The following is a 17,755-nucleotide window of genomic DNA, read 5'->3' as shown; positions in this document are numbered from 1 at the left end:
GTCTTTGCAGCCTGACTTGTCTGCCAGTGACTCTTGGCAGTCCTTCTTCAGTCTTAAGAAGATTTTTTACAGTAGGAAAGGTTCCAAGCTCAGAGGAAACTGCTACACAGCTGATCATAGTTACATATATATATATATATATTTTTTAGAGTTTTCTGATGTTAAATCAGTTTGAGATTTTCCTGAACCCAAATTTCTGTGTAAGGTTTTTTTCTTCTTTTTCTGCCCCTAAAGAATTACTAAATCCTAAATTTAAAAATGAAAACAAAGCAGTTAGCTGATCAAAGGCTATGGCTTGTGGTATTGATATGACTGTTATTACTTGAAGTAATAGAAGCATCATCATTCTAGCATATGTTCTATGTGACATAAGACTCCAGAGGTGTGTTACCACAATATAATATTCTCACTCTGTTCCAGGTGCCATTTTGAGTTCTGCACATTCCTTAGGCAGGAAATATTAACACGCACATGTTATATAGGTAGGGAATATGAGGCACAGAGTAGTTTAGGTAAATCTGTGAATAATCTTACCCAATAGAGTTCCCTCTATATCAGCATAACCAGTCAGTGGCAAAGTCCATCTGCAATCCTGCAGTCTGGCCCCAGCATCAGTACCTTGAAACTACTGCTCACTATAGAAGTTTCTTGGCCTCAAGGGTACATATAGCTTCAAAGAGTCATTACATCTATAACTGACCCCGGTTTCTGTTTATGTCAAATGGAAATACCTAGGATGGTGAGAGAATAAATATTAAAAGACAACAGGTAATGTAGTTGAGTTTTATATAACAGCCAGGAAACTTAAGTACTTAAAAGGGAAATTTTTAGCTGAGGTTACAGTAGAGTCATATATATCTTTTACACGTAAGGAAAACTGTGTTTCAAAACATTCAGAAACTAAACCAGCAAATCAGCCTAGGATGAGATGAGACACAAATACAGGTGACAGTCAGCCCCACTGCCCTCCCTCCGCACCGTTTTGTTCCGCTCTGGTTTGTTTCTGCCTCTGCAGATCACACTCCTGCTCCTCTCTTCCTCCTCGGTGTACAGACATCCACATATGTGTAAAAAAATAAAGTTCAATTTTTTATGACTGACAACCTCTGAATATATTTGTAGCAGAATATGAACTTTATGTAGCAAGTAATGAAGGAAAAATAGAAAAGAATTATATCCACATTTAAGAAGTACTCTAAAATATAGTGTGAAAATCATCGTGAGCAATGAATGCAAAAAATGGCAGGAAAAAAAAAACCCCTAGGCTGTTTTTAAAAAATTTTTGTAACTAATGAAAAATAAAATGAAATTGGCTAGTCTAAATTACAGGAGGCAAAGCTATCAGAAATATCCAAGAAAAAAATCAAACTACATAATTATTGTTTTGCACTATTGTGAATTGGGAGGAAGGAAGATGATGTTCAAACTGGAATATGCATGTGAAGAAAGGCTAGTGTGTAACTGAGGACCAAAGCAACGTGATGGTGGGATATTAATTTGGCTTTCCTGTACAGAAAAATCCCACTGTAGGCTATGGCAAGACCTTGCAAATGAGATTTGTCTCAGTTTTGGTAACCTTTGACAAGTTGTGGAAATAGCTCATAACAAATAGGGAAAAATCATTCTGACTTTCAAAGACTATGCATAATTTCTTAATGTAGTCTATTATTTCATCGAAACATTTAAAAGTGTCTAATACTGGAACGTGTAGGAAAGAGGTGGAAACTGGAAATTAATAATCTCCCTGACAACTACTGTGGTTGCAGGTGCTTGTCCCAGAGTGGTCCTGCTCCATTCTCTGACATGCCACTCACTGCAGAGCTCAGCTTCCACCTGTGTTGAGCTACTGAGAGACACTGATGGGAGCCTGGGGAAGAAAGAGAAGAAACACTCAGCATAGGGGGCTAGGGAAGAGCTAGCTGTCAGCTAAGCCACATCCATCCATCCAGGAACTAGCTGCGCCTGAGGCCCTTTGTGTTTCTGTCTTACACTAGCAGCCTGGCCATTGGGTTTCAGAATCATCCTTTATCCTCCTTGCTTCTAAGTTAGCTTCCTGTTGCTGCTCACCTCTGAGATTCCTTGCCACTTCCTGTTTAGTTGCTATAATTTCCATGAGCTGTTTTTAACAAACTCCCTGCGTGGGAGTCACTCTGCTAGGTAGTCCAAGAATTGTTTCTGCATAGCCAGTTAAACTGACTAGGGCATTGGCCAGCTTCATTTTCTATTTGCTGTGGTTATTGAGGTTTACACCTCTTCTTGAAGCTGAAAGAAAGTTGTTGATATTGTTGGTACGCAGCACACAGTGTCCAGGGTTCAACAAGACTATTGACAGCCTTCTAAACAGAACAGGAGATGGGATTATGACACATCCTTAGATGGCTGAGGTTTATTAATGTTCAAACTAAAACAGAGTCTAGAAGTTCATCAGAAGGCAGTGTAGTTATCACTGCCCCCAAAGGTTTAGGCAAAGCCATGAAAACAGTATTATCAAATGTGTGGCTGACACAAAGCTGGAAGACAGTTCAAACTTTGATAAGGTAAGTTTTATAAAGAGAAATGGGAAGTCACTCATCTAGGGACTAGGTACATGACATACATTATAAAAATGTAGAATTGAAGAGACCAAACTTCCTAGCATATTATGTGGATAAAAACAATCTGGGCATTTAAGTGACCATAGGAAACAAAGTATGATACATTTAGGAAAACTGAAAGATTTCATCTCTGGGGACCATTAAAAACTACCTAGTATTCCTAATGAGAGTTGTGGATCTTACATGGTATGGTACAAAAAGACTAAAAGGTATCATTTAAGAAGAATATTGCTACACTGAAATATCTGCATTCCCCAGTCTTTATGGAACTCTCCATAGTACCCTAATGAAGGTTGCACTTTTGCCTACTTCTCAGCCTGTTTTAGCTCCTCTGAGTTAAATACACTTACTGTGTAACTTTACTTAGGTTCTGGTATTTGGTTATGAACTCCTTTTTTTTTTAAGATTTATTTATTATATTTATATGAGTACACTTTAACTGTTTTTAAGCATACCAGAAGAGGGCATCAGATGTTATTACAGATGGTTGTGAGCCACCATGTGGTTGCTGAGAATTGAACTCAGAACCTTTGGAAGAACAGTCAGTGCTCTTAACCTCTGAGCCATCTCTCCAGCCCAATGAACTCAATTTTTATTCAATAAAGTCTATTCTTACTTTAGGAACTATGACAAATAGGGTAATCATTTTTTGCTCAGTACTGAAGTTCTCAAGCAAACCTGCCCACTCACACAGTAATATGCTGCCTGTCTTTGTGCAAACGTTAATTAAGTCTTAAGAAGTCTATGTATCGTGACCCTTTATATTGGAAAGAGGGTTCTACCAGGCTATCCCTGGGACTCCCAACTCTGGGTCAGATTTGGGTTTTGCTTAGTGAACAGATTTGTGAATTGTGGTTTTTTAATAGAAGAATTTGTTTTACTTTTATATTTTTACCTCCAGGAATATAATTGTTTTTCTTATAATTTGGGAATAACACACTCTCTTTGGAGAGGGTGGAGGCAGCTTCTGAGAGCCTGAAACAGGGGAGTAAAGCATAAGCAGTGCTTGGTGTAATTACCTACATGAGAAATATTATGCTATTTCCCAGAATATGTCCCCAGAGTGAATAGCTATATGTGTTCTATTTCACTCCTAGCTTAGAATCCTATCAAAGTGATAAGGAGAATCATTTTGAAATATATTAAACATAGAATAGAGTTTTCGAAGTACTATTAGGTTTGCTAAGTTGAATCTGTGCTGCAGATGCAAACTGTTGGCTTAGCACTGCAAAAGCTCGTGTCTAGATGAGAAAGTCCTTGACATGACCTATGAAAGGCAACCAAGTGACAATGGTTAAGAAACATAACATTTATCTTGAGAATGTCATCCTGACCTACTCCTAGAACTAGTATTTGAGCCCACATGGGATACTTTATAAATAACTAGGGCTAGAATAGTTGAAAAGGAAAATTATTTCAAAATTTTCTCAGAGTAAAACATAAAAGGAAGAATAATTATGTTAGTCTTGTAGCATTGGCACAGTGTGTGCTTCAAGTGTGTTTCTGGCTCCGTACAATAAAGGGTAGTGAGCAGAGTCATGGGTTTTGATGAGTTTTAAAAGCTAACTTATGTGAGAAAGGCAACTATTAAACATCCTTCCCTGTGGATTATCTGAAGCCCTGGACACTCTTGTCATGTAGTTGCTTATTTGTTGTTATTGTTATTGTTGTTGTTATTTCTCCTCCTCCTCCTCTTCTTCCTACTCTCCATCTTCCTTCTTCCCTCTTCCTTCTTCCTTCTTCTTCTTCCTTGTTGTGGCGTGGCAGTTTCTGCCTCCCCAGCACCTGCAATTCCTTCCTAGCCTAAATGTAACAATTCTTCCAGAAAGGTTTGTGATGCATTAAAAGTACTAAGGTAGAAAAAAAAATGAGACAAGGGGCATCTGATATTTAATCCAGTGTATTACCCATTCAAGATTAAGTGAACAGTCCTAAAAATTTGCCATTTGTGAAGATGATGGTTCTGTAAAACAGATGAGTTTCCTGCGCCGATGCTGATTTTATGCTGATTCAGCAAACCCCAGTGCCCTTCCCTTCTGTGTGCTATTGCACAGTAAACTACATATGGTACACTGCTTTGACCTGTGCTGCCCTTGACCAAACAGCAGCATTGGCCTCTTAGTAAATTCCTCAAAGAGAAACTTGGGCCTGCTTGTTTTATATCTTTAGTTGTCCTCTTGGGGCCTGGCATTTGAGAGTTTACAGTTAAGTGTTTATGAGTGGATGCTCAAGTATAGAAAATAGTTTACAATAAGCTGTAATTTCACCTCCTGGTGCTTGGAGGTAATAGAGCTGGAGATGAAGGTAAACAGCTTTCCTTTTAAATGACCCATATGTGTTATTTAGGGATGAAGAAGTTTCAGAGTTTACCAGCAGATGTATTTTGGCATTCAGAAATTTTCAAATTCTATAAAAATGTACATGTGTAGTAAATATATCTTGTTGTGTGTAATGTGTCCTGTACATATTCAAATGCATAAATATTCTGGTAGCAAAAATACAGTCTCAAGTAAGTATGATCAACTTTTTAAGACATAAGTAGTTTCAATTGCTTTCACTCAGAATCGATAGTCAAGCTCAGATGAGATTAGATTTATCACCAAACAAGATCAAACTCAAATGTTTTCAGATCTTCTGCGGTTTTAGAGCTGTATGTCAGCATCTGTAAACCTATAATATGTATTCACAATTATAGGTTTGAAACCTTTGTTTAATGAATCGTTATAACCTTTCTGACTTCATGCGCATCAGTGGAAGTTACTTCTATTTTTGCTTTTTCTCTGAAGTCTTGGGCCAAATATCAGAACAGAGTATGGAGATTATTACACACTGACATAAGTACATCATCTCTCGTAGCCTTATAAAAATCCTCCAGGATAGGATGTATGTTTTATAAACATCTAGGGGCAATAAGAAGTAAAATTCTGTGCTAGATAAGTAAAAACTAAGAGCCAAACTTATCTGTAAGCTTTAGAATCCATCCTCTAGCAAATCTAATTTTCCTAAGAAAAGTATCTGGTGATGCTAGGAAATGGTTCAAAATGTTTATCTCTGCTTCAATGAAATTAGTTCTGAAGAAATGAACTAATTGTAACATTTGGAATTTTTAAATGATATATTTTAAAAAGTTAAAACTAATTTCAATGATAAAATAATGAGGCTGTTTGCTAATTCCCTCTCACTTTTGTTTCAACTATTTAGATGTGTCTGGCATCAGAGGGAGTGAAAATGGAAGACACAAAACTAATAAAATCAAAAGAGTCAGATGGAGGAAGAATTGAGGAAATGGAAAAGGGGAAGGAAGAGAGAGACATAAAAGTGGAGAAAACCACTGAAACTTCGTTCCAGAAGGAAGCAGAATTTGGGAAGTCAGCTAAGGGCAACATGAGAGAGTCTAAGGACTTAAGAGACATCGAACAGCTACAGATGGATAATGTCATGGCTATCAAAGTGGAAGACCCCAAAGAAATTAGGAAGGAACCAGAGGATGATCAGAAGTACAGTCACTTCCCTGATTTTTCTTACTCTGCCAGTAGCAAGATAATAATTAGTGGTGTCCCCAGTAGAAAGGACCACATGTGCCATCCTCACGGAATTATGATCATTGAGGACCCAACCACGCTAAACAAACCAGAAAAGATAAAGAAGAAAAAGAAGAAAAACAAACTGGATCGACACGGAAATGACAAATCCACACCCAAGAAGACCTGCAAGAAGAGGCAGTCTTCCGAATCTGACATCGAGAGTGTCATGTACACCATCGAAGCTGTGGCAAAAGGAGACTGGGGTGTTGACAAACTCGGAGAAACCCCAAGAAAGAAAGTCCGCCCCTCCTCAAGTGGCAAGGGAGGCATTTTGGATGCCAAGCCACCAAAGAAAAAAGTGAAATCCAAGGAGAAGAAAGTTTCCAAGGAGAAGTGCTCAGACATCACCAAAGAGTCTCGACCTCCAGATTTCCTTAGCATTTCTGCCAGCAAGAGTGTTCCTGGGGAGGTGCCAGAGGGCATAAAAGCAGAACCCTTGACCCCTACCGAGGATGCACTGCCACCAAGCCTACCAGGACAGGCTAAGCCCGAGGATAGTGATTGCCACAGAAAAACAGAGACCTGTGGCTCCAGGAAATCTGAGAGGTCTTGCAAAGGTGCTCTTTATAAAACCCTGGTGTCCGAGGGCATGCTCACCTCTCTGCGAGCTAATGTTGACAGAGGTAAGTGACTTTCTGCAAGCCTGAAAGGACAGCAAGGCCTAGCAGAGTCTTCCCTTGAAAGAACTCATCATGATCAGTTGAATATCAAACTAGTACCTTGTGTGAATCATTCATGTGTCATATCCATCTCACTTTACCTGTGAGCTTCCAAGCACTTAAGGGAGGGTTTGTAGGTAGTCATCATAGAGAAATTCCAGGTAACTACATTTTTGTTTCTTTGTTGTGGGCTGCTTTCATTTTGAAGGGTCAGTGTTGAATGTTGCTTTTAGCCTGAGTATTTCAACTGATGAAATTTCCTGCGTGACACAAATAAATTTGGCAGAATCCTTACCTGTAGGCTCCAAAAGCAAATATCCTATCTAGTGCTTTTGTTAGGTAATCAAAACTACAACTGAAGTGTTATTTTGAATGTGGTAGCATCTGTAGAGTATTTTATATGTATTCATTTCATTTTGAAGTATCTGGAGAGGGAACTTTTTCTTGGTGGGCGCTATTCCAATAAGAAATGTGTGGTTCTCAATAAGCCCTGAGTGGAGAGAGCTTGGGAGTTCATAGTTCTCCGGGGATGTCTTTTAGTGAGTCTAGAGATATTTAGGATTAATAGTGTCTAGCAGCAAAAGACTCTCATGCTTTAGGCTAGTTCTCAAATGGAAAAGGCGGTAGCAGCATCTTGATGCCCATAGTGCCTGGTGTATAGGACATTACTGCTTACCTCAGAGGTAGGATTCATTTTTGTAGTTCCTTTATTAAAAGTAACCCAACCCAAATTGCTCTGGGCCCTGATAGTTGCAAAGAACATCGTGGAAATTAGGTAAAGGGGCCAAGAAGTTACTTGTGAAAGACCTGAGCTGATCTCCTTCAGCCCTGGTATACTGAGAAACCCCCTTCTCTTGGGCTTCCTAGGGAAACGAAGCTCAGGGAAAGGAAACTCCTCTGACCATGAAGGGTGTTGGAGTGAAGAGAGCTGGACATTTAATCAGAGTGGGACCAGTGGGAGCAAGAAGTGTAAGAAGAAACTAAGGGAAGACTCCTTCCTTGGGTAAGTGCCTGAGAGCAGAGGTGACCTTCACTGCATACCCTCCTGCAACAGGAGGGTAAAGTCTAACTCAGCTTATTCTTTTTCTCTTAACCCCTCTCTTAATATGAGCCCCCTGCTGAAACAGATGACGGGTAACTCTTAGCCAATCATGTGAATGGTAGTATTTACACTTTAGGTATGGCAGACACTATACACATTTTAAGTTTGGATCCAGGTCCACCACAGTGCAGTAGTGTGATAACTGTAGATACTTTATCATTAATCACGAGGACTCATTTTACCATCTGTAGCTTAGGAAGCATTTTATTTGTATATTTATATTTTGCACATTTTATATCACTATTTATGTTTTAATATTATATGTGTTTGGTATTTTAAAATATAGGCACATATTTTTATAAAATAATCATAGCTGGACAACATAAGTTAAAAAATTTTGCTCAGCTTCTAACTTTGATATATTTAAACAACCTCCTATTTAAGAAAAAGTATTCTGATATACATTATACATTGAATATACTACTAGGAAGTAATGATACATGTCACTATAAAATCATGTAGGATTATTATTTCATGATTCCTGTTATGCCAATACCCTCACTAACAATCAGTATAAAGTATTTTGTTAGTAAGTCAGTAGAGACAGTACTTTATATTAGTGAGAGAAATAGCTACACATTCACTTGTACTATTTTGAAAGTCCTTTGAGATTTCACATTAGCCCAATTTGAAAAGAATATTATGAATAGAAATAATTCTCTATATTTTCCCTAAGTATTTTTAAAAGTATGCAAATTTTATGCATTAGGTATTTGCTTTATTCATAATATTTGCATTTCGATTTGTGGAAAATATATTTTTTTCCTTGGAAATAAAGCGTTTTAAAGTCTTATTAATTCTAAGACTCCAAGGCATCATAAAATGTAAAGGTGGAGCCTTGTGGTACAGATATTTCAATATTATCTTAAAATACACATATTTTAACATTATGCTGAAATAATATATTTAATAGCTTAATTTCTAGTATATTTAAAAGTGCAAAGTACTTCAAGTTAGTTTTGCTTCCATTATGCTTAAGTAATGATATGAAAATCTTCCATTTGTCATTGTTAAATGATACTTTCAAATGCAGGGTACTTTATTATTATTTTTTTAAGTGATTCTAGGGTATCGCTAGACAATAAGATGTACTTTCTAGAAATGCTGGTACTTTGTCGTCTGAATACCAAGCCAGGTCAGGAGGCACCGCACAACAGAAGTAGGGAATAAAGTGTAAGCAAGCACAACAGAGGGTGATAGATAGCTCAGCTGCTGAGGTGTTTGCACTGATCCAAAAAAAAAAAAAAAAAGAAAAGCTAGGCATGATAGCAAACCCAGCTCTAGGAAGTCAGAGACAGGTGGATCCCCGGGCACACTGGCTAGCTAGATCTAATCAGTGAGCACCAGGCCAAATAAGAAGAGTCCCTGTCTCAAAAGAACAAGCTGGGCAGCTCTTGAGAAACAGTACCTGAGGTTGTCTGCTAGCCTTCATACATGTATACATGTGTGGACATACTCACTGAAGTGGTAATAATAAGCAGGAAGCATTAAGTAAGAATTCATTGCTGATTCCACTGAGCAATGGCGTGACTGGGCAGTGAGGCACATGCCCATTCTCTTTGGAAGCAGAAGCATGAAGATCATGCATTCGAGCATAGCAAGGGCTCCGTAGGGAGTTCCAAGTCAGTCTCAGATGCACAGCCAGACCTCTCTAAACCTCTCTCCATTAGTACTTAAACAAGTTGTAAGAGAGAGATTTCACTATTTGCTGAGAAATGAAAGCGTCTTTGAAAGTCTGTCTCGGGAGAATAGTGAGGTGTGGGGGTGTGGACGTGAGAAGCCCAACACATCTAAAGCTCCCTCCTCTTCCCCAGTCCTTCCATTTCCTGTCTACGAAGCTCTGCAGTTCCGCAGCTTCGCCCAGCTGTCTGCAGTGTGTCTTCGTTAGGAATTCTCATTGAACAAAAGCCAACAGCCAGCCTAGGATCCAACAGGCACACTGCCATCGCTACGCTGAGCCCGTGGAGACAAAACCAGCCCAAGGATTCCCTAACTTTGCCAGTCAGTTGTGTTTTTCATTTAGAGGCATCACCTCTCTTGCCAGTATTCATTGGAAGCTGGCTTTCCTTTCTTCTTGGTTATGTTCCTCATTGACTCAACACTCTAGAATTCTTCCTAACATTCAACTATTTTAAACTTTGTGTGTTTTAATCAGACACTAGTCAGTAACTACTTTACAAAAGCTGCAACTTATAGCACTCAATATATCATATTACCGATGAGCATGCATTTGAATCTTTAGAATGAGACCTGTCTGAGTAGTGTATATGTTTGTATTCAATCTTACAAGACTAAACCATGTCAGTGGAGAGAAATCAAACTTTCCACTTCAACCCTTCAGCTTTAGCCACTCAGTCCTGAATGGTGATTACACAACCTTTATGTGGATTTATTTTGATTCTCAAGAATTTCTGAAAAGGTGGGTTTTCCCCCCACCTTTCATGGATTTTTTTTTAATGTCCTAATTCCTAGGGGACCCTCTTTTAAAGTTAAAACACTTAAAAATATATCATTTATCATTTTCTGTTTAAATATTTGGTCTTTTACTAATTGAATAATTCCCTGCCTTTTTAATCTTTTAAATAGTTCTGCGAAGCTGGATGAAGAATTTGAAAAGAAATTCAACAGCCTCCCTCAATATAGTCCTATTACATTTGACCGGAAATGTGTATCTACTCCAAGAAAAAAGAAGAAGACTGGAAACATGTCCTCAGAATCGACTAAAACCAGCAAAGGTTAGCAGTGGCCTCTTCACTCGTTCAGTGTATCTGAACCTCAGCTGCCCCTCAGCTAACTTCATCTCCCATAGACAGCTACAGTGACTAGATGTCCAAAGCTGTCTTGGTCCCTGCCTCCCTTCCCCTTTCTTTCCTCCTTACTTCTCCTTAGTCTCTGTCTTTGCATCATGTCAGCCTACATGTGGTCATGGTGCTGCTCTCCAGAACCTTTTTGGCACTTTGAGGGGCTCTGGGGCTGTGCAAACCTTCTGTTTGCCTGAGAAACAGGCAATGTTCTTTATTGTTAGTATGGACCAAAACAAAATAAACCTACCTAGCATACTCCAGCAATATACTTTGTTTTGTTAAATTTGAAAAAGTGCTTTGTTTATGTATTCATTTTCAAGACCATCAGGTTTTCACTGTCTGTGTCAGGAATCTCTTCAAACTTGTCACTGCTACCTAGGTAGATCTAAACGCTCCTCAGGGACAGCATTCCTGTTTAAAAGGAAACTTTAAAGGGTTTTGACATTTTCAGTACTCACAACACCTGGCATAGATGCTCATGTCTGATCTTTGTGACATGCCCTGGGGCATGGTCTGGGTACCAGGCACGGTTTCCACTCAGGCCATTCAGGGACCGTGAAGAATTGGCCTACCCAGAATCTAAGTATTGCTATCACAGAAAATGTTGTTTTCTGGTTTTTCTTAAGGCCTAGAGTTTTTCACACAGATGTGAAAACATCATTAGGTGGTCCGTCCTGCCAGGGACAAGAACTTGTGAGATGAAGGACAAATGTAAGTGGGCTACAGCTGACTCAGGATCCCACTCTGAGCAGGGTTTGGTAGATTAGTTCTTTGTAACTGTCTTGCAAAAGTGCCTCCCTGCTCCCTGCTTCTGTCAAATCAAATTGATCCCCTGATTTTATGGATTTTTGAGGGAGTATGTAAGATATATGAATTAAGGAAAATTTATATTTATAGTTTTTTTCTAATAAAACTTAAATCTTGCTCTCTCAAGATCTGTAAACCCTTTGCACACTGTAATTGCCAAAACCAAAGAGGGGTCACTTTGAGATGACTTCTCAGGATATTATTAAAGGCTTGTGAAAATCCCAACTCTGTGATTAAAGGCTGGGAGGAGCATAAAAATAATTGTAGAACTAGCCATCTCCTTCTGTGGTTACTAAGAAGCCAAAAGAATAAAGAATTAAATAGGAAATGCTGCATTAGTAGATTTTCTCACCTGAGAAAAATCAAATAGTGTTCTGTGGAGACCTATCAAGATGGATAGAGCTGAGGCAGACCCATTGATAAGCAGCTGGACACTAGAGTCGGTTACCACATGTTATGTCAGTCTTTTTCCTGGAGATGTTTAGGAATAGGCAGTGTAGTCAGTGATCCCAAAGATGCCAGCTGTCTTGAGCTCCCATACTTCATGGATTTAAAGATGCTGATAAATACCATACTTGACAACCCAGTAAAATGTCACTTAATTGATTGATGTTCAAGACACATTCCTTATCCTACTTGGTACAGGTCAAGACATTCATTTTACAGCAGCGAAATTGGCTGAATTATCTATCAAAGAAAATACTGATAGATTATTTTTCTAAAGCTGAAACCTGAAGTTAGGATCTATTTTCGAGAAACCTTTTTTTTTGGTTGTCTATTACATGCCTTCCTCTCCAGCTAAGATTAATAGTATTTCTTTGATGTGAAATCACTTTCTGTAGTTTTACATTATGCTTCACGCAACGTCATCTTAACTTGTTCATTATACTTCTCAAACCGTAAAGCCACTGGTTCTTCAGTGGTATGTCAGTAATTACCTATGTGGGAAGACTTATAATACTTTAGATTTTGTTCTAGGTTGTATTTCAAAAAATAAAATGGAATTAAAATAAAGCAAAACGTAAATACTCTATTTAGCAAACTAGAGAAATAGTATTCATAACCAATTTGCAATTTGGCATTAAAGCAGTGTACTAGACTGTGGGTTATTAATGAAATTATCATACCAGCTGTGCAGTAATTGCCTGATCTTTAGGGGATAGAGAGATTGTTTTCTTAGACTCGAGACCCTTTGCACCTTTGCATAATGAGTCATTCAAAACAAACACTGTGTATGAGATCATTAGCTCTTTTGTAGAAGAGTGTGTGTCCATAGGAAACTCATCTTTATCCCAACAATTTCCCATTTGTCTATATTATTTTCTCCTGCATTCATTGTCATTCAACATTATTTTTTCCTCACATGTAGTTGGTACTCTTTTGGGTATTTGTGGATATATGAAATGCATAGAATTTTTCTGAAATGTAATTTCAAGAAGAAATTACTATTTATGATCTCATACAAATGCAGATCGCAGAATCACAGGATGTGCTTGGGTTTACTGCTCTATTTTCCATTTGGTCTCATTGGCTTTAACTTTTTCTCATGCTCTCCCATTTCTTTCCCGTAGTCTTCCCATTATGTGTGTCCCATCCCTCATGTCAAAAACCTCACAGTGAAAGAGATGACAGTGACTAAGTACCACCTCCTGCAAGTGGGCTTGGTCTGTTTTGTCATAGGAGAACACAGCATGATGGACGACTTAGGAATAGAATTTCTCTTTGCTTCTGAGAACAAACTATCCGCCACATTGTGATCCATCTAGCTCACAGTGCAGATTAGCTGCAGAAGCCCAGTCTTACATTGTTTTCCAGGCTATCTCCATTCTTTCTCTCTGATTTTGAATCAAAGTTTTAAATCATGAGTCTAAGTTGAACTGCTGTTTCTAAGAGGTTTCATTTTGAAACATCATTTGTGTACTGACAATATATGAAGTGTTGTTTACAAAGAGCCTCAGAAGTCAGAGTTCTAGGAAAATGGCAATTCTTAAGCAGAAGTAGAGTCTTGTAGAAAATGTAAAGTGAGTTCAAGTTGGAAAGTTTAGGCTCCATCTTGACCCTTGACTTCTCCTTATTCTTTATATCTTTCTATATTTCTTGGGCCCTTGTCAGATGTTCTCTGATTTTGCCAACCCATATTACATGTTGTTATTATAGTTAGAAATGGTTAAATGGGGAGCTAGAGCAATTACTCAAAGTTAAGTGCACTGGCTGCTCTTTGAGAAGTCCATTGTTGACATGGTAGCTTTCAAACGTCTGTAATTCCAGTCCCAGTGGAGCTGGCACCCTCTTCTGGCTTCCAGATTGCTTGCATTTAGTACACAGACATAATGCAGACAAAACACTCATATACATAAAATTTAAAAATGGAAAGGGTATTAAATGGCTAAGCGGGAGCTAGCTAGGTACAACACCAGCTTAACATATATAAAGATCTAATATAAAGCTTTAATCCAGCTACTATCCCCTCCACATGAAATGGCTAAAAATTAAGTTTTATTTTTACATCATAGTAGTATTAAGAAACAGTTTCACGACCTAGAAGCTGGAATCCGCTGTTTGAAGTTGAGGACACTTTCAGTCACTGACACTGAGGGTAGCCAGGATAACCTCTTCTGTTAGGAAGTTGTCGTTCCAAGTTTAGGTAGAATTTTGTAATTTTTACTTATACTTTATTTGTAGTTTTTAATTCTCATTCAAAGAATTGGCTCTTATGATTGTGTTCTCACACACACTGTATCGAATCTCTTCCTCAGCTCTCCTCCTTCTACCTGATAGGCTTGAGTTTCTTAATTATGGGTGTTCAGCCCAAGGAAGTAACTCCATCCCATTCATGACTCCCAACGTAATAGTGGCTAATATACTTTGCAACTTACTCAGATCAATGGATCTTCCCAACTTTCTCAGATAAATGGCCAGCAGCTGGGTGTAATCTGCTACAAATTATTGCAAAAGAATTTATTAATTCATTAGTTATTCAACAATACAAAAATGTCAGCCTAGTCTTAGAAAATATTCCTTGTGCTTTCTGTTGCTTAGAATGCATGAAATTACAGGAGCTGAGGGAAGTTCTTGGCAGTAGAGTTAGACTGAGCATTTATAACACAACAGTTCAGAAGAACAGGCTCACCTAAGAGCAGGATACCTCTGGCCTTGAAAAATTACTATGCTGAGCTCACACTGAAGTGGCTCCTGTGTCACTGCAACAGTGTCCCCAAAATGTCCATTTCCCAAGAAACCCTGAGCGTTCAGGCCTTGTAAAGTTTCTTGTTAAGATCTCATGTCAGTCTTCTCTGCCCCTTGTCCTGTGTCGGGGCTCTCCTGCTTTTACCCAGATGTAAGTTGGAGTGCAGCAAATTGTTCAGGACATTCTTCCCCAGTTTCTGGGTGCTGACCTGAGCAGCTTTACAGACCAGCACTGTGTGATGCTGGTGATGCTGGTGTAAGGAGGCTGCAGGTGATGCTGTTGGTCTCTGAAACAGTTTGCTAGGGAAAGAGATGAGTTAGAAGCCTGAAGTGGAGTGTGAGTGAAGAACACTTTTCTTTGATTTCTGAATGATTCTTTCTGGAACTTTTTTTTTCTGTTTTTCATTTCCTTTTTGCCCAATTTGTGGACCCTTCTATGTTAATATAACAACGGGGAGGGGGGGGGAAGTTCTTAATTGTATTTTCTTTTTCTTTCTTTTTTTTTTTTATCATTTTTTGAACTTCATTTTCTCAGACAGCTTGTCAAACACATGCGCCATACTGGTGAGCAGAAATGAAATTGTTCATTTATTCACTCCTAATTCACTGCTTTTCTGAGGCTGTGATTAGATCTTACTCATTACTTTCCATTCATGTTCTTGTCACTATCTTTGAAGAAGCCATCATTTGTTTACAGTATTTATAGTCATCTTTTGGGGGATGGTTCAAAGGAAGGAATTTTTTAAATGTAAGCTTCTATAAGCTCTTCTACATACAAAGCCAGCCTGCATGTTTGCGCTTTTTTTGTGCAAATATGGACAGATTCGTTTTTAGCTTTGTCCTTACACTTCTTAACTTCTTTCCTAAGCCATTCCAATTCAATCTGTGCTTATATCACTCCCCGTGTGAGGCAATATCTTATAATTCCCACAGGTAAATCAGCAGGGTCTCTGTGAGCCTCAGAAGTCTCAGGAAGTTTCTTCTGCTTTCTTCTACTTATTTTCCATGATTGCCTACATGTCATTCAGGTGTCATTCTGGTGAGAGTGCCTGGGTTTTATAATGTCCAGGAACCACTGCTGCAAACACATTATAGAGAGCATTGCTAATATGTTCATGACAGGTTTACATTGTGCTTGTTAGGTTCTCTCAGTGCTTCTTTTTTTTTTCTTAAAAAAAAACAAAAACAAAAAACAAAAAAACAAAGTATTTTCTCTGGCTACAGTAGGACAAATTAAAATCAGAAGTAGAAGAAAGCGTTAAGTAGAATGCAGGTGAGAGCAGAGTGTCAGATGGGAGGAATGCAACCTAAGCTATGCTGGGAGAGGAATTTACTCCCTTTCAGGGAAAGGTCTGAAACTGATACTCCAACTAGCCTTTCACCTTAAGAAAAGAAAGGCAAGCCCAAATCAAAGGGGAGAAGGAAGGAAATAGTAAACACTTTTTTTTTTTTTAGAAAGTCATATGAAATGTAATAGGGAAACAAAACCAGTTTCTTGAAAATAGCAACATTCAACTAGATTGTGACTAAGAAAAATATATTTACATTATTATGATCTGAAATGAAACTGAGAACATTACTATCAACTGTACATAAATGAGAAAAATTGTGACTGAATACTGTGAACAGAGTACTATACACCAGTAAATTAAATAACCTTGATAAGATGAACATGTCATAGGGAGACACAAACTGCTGAAGCCAATTGAAGAATGACCTGTGACTTGTCAAGATGTTAAATCAGCCATCAGAGTGTGCTAGGGATGTGGGAATCCTAGGCCCAGACTTTTAAGAAGAATTACCAGCATTCATATAGACCACATACATACACTCAGACACGTACATATATATATATGTTACAATCTAAATTCAAATTTAAGATTTGATTTTAACAGTGTTGAACAAAACAAGTAGTTCCATTCAACACTGTACTTAAATGGTTATGGCCTCATATTAACAGCGGATTATTAAATAAAATACCAAAAACTCAAGTAGCAAATGACAATACAGATAAATAGCTAAGTTAAACTGTATCAAATTAATGTTTTTTGTATTTTAAAAGACACTGTCAGGAAAGATGAAAAGATGTCTCACAAAATGGGATAAAATCTTTGTAAGGCACTTGACAAAAAACTAATTTTTAAAAATCTTAAAACCACATTATAAACAACAAAAATAGGCAAGTGATATATAAATCACCATTAATAGATTAAGTTGCTTGATACCTCTTAGGAAAATACACATCAATATTACAATTAGATGATACCACTTCAGATCCTTAGAATGACCGTTACCGTGGAGACTGAAAATGTTAGAGAAAATGTTAGAGACAGTGAAGAACTTGAAACCTGGAGGAACAGTATCCTACGCAGCTATTTCATGAAGTAGACAAACTGACCATATAACTTAGCAAGTCTACCTCTATGTATATGCCTAAGAGTGTATGCCATAAGAATCCATACATCTACAAACAAACAAAACCAAACTATAAATCTCTCAATCCCTAAACTGATCAAGTATAAGTATCCGTATCGGGCTGGAGAGATTCCCTTAGCAGTTAAGAGGACTGCCTGTTCTTCTGAAGGTCCTGAGTTCAAATCCTAGCAACCATATGGTGGCTCACAACTATCCTTAATGAGATCTGATGCCCTCTTTTGATGTGTCTGAAGAGAGCTACAGTGTACTTACATATAATAATAAATCTTTGGACCAGAGCAAGCAGAGGTCCTGAGTTCAATTCCCAGCAACCCATGATGACTCACAACCATCTGTACAGCTACAGGCCACTCATATACATATAGATAAACTAAATTAAGTAAATCTATAAATAAATAAATATCTGTATCATCCTGATCTTCCTGCCCTAAAAATGTTATTCTAAATCCAAACACCATCTAAACTACTTATTATATTGTCTGTATTATATAGGATTTTTAAATAAATAGTTCAGTGGTGGAGAGAGAAATCCTGCCCACACAGGGCCACAAGCCTCTTCCGGTCAGAAAAGCACCTGAGCAGC

The 17,755-nt window shown here is 38.1% G+C and overlaps 1 protein-coding gene across 14 annotated transcripts in view; it reads left to right on the top strand.

The window, feature by feature from the left end:
- The window catches only part of Bbx (BBX high mobility group box domain containing), a 243,810-nt gene that overhangs the window by 196,660 nt on the left and 29,395 nt on the right, over nt 1-17,755 (top strand). For all 14 annotated transcript variants that reach the window (XM_029470820.1, XM_021185666.1, XM_029470809.1 and 11 more), the window contains 3 exons: nt 5,796-6,801; nt 7,705-7,840; nt 10,526-10,674. In XM_029470820.1, coding sequence (XP_029326680.1) covers nt 5,796-6,801; nt 7,705-7,840; nt 10,526-10,674 — 1,291 coding nt within the window. The remainder of the gene's footprint in view (nt 1-5,795; nt 6,802-7,704; nt 7,841-10,525; nt 10,675-17,755) is intronic.

This window comes from Mus caroli, chromosome 16 (assembly GCF_900094665.2).
Source record: "Mus caroli chromosome 16, CAROLI_EIJ_v1.1, whole genome shotgun sequence".
NCBI lineage: Eukaryota > Metazoa > Chordata > Mammalia > Rodentia > Muridae > Mus > Mus caroli.
This window is presented reverse-complemented; position numbering and strand designations above follow the sequence as displayed.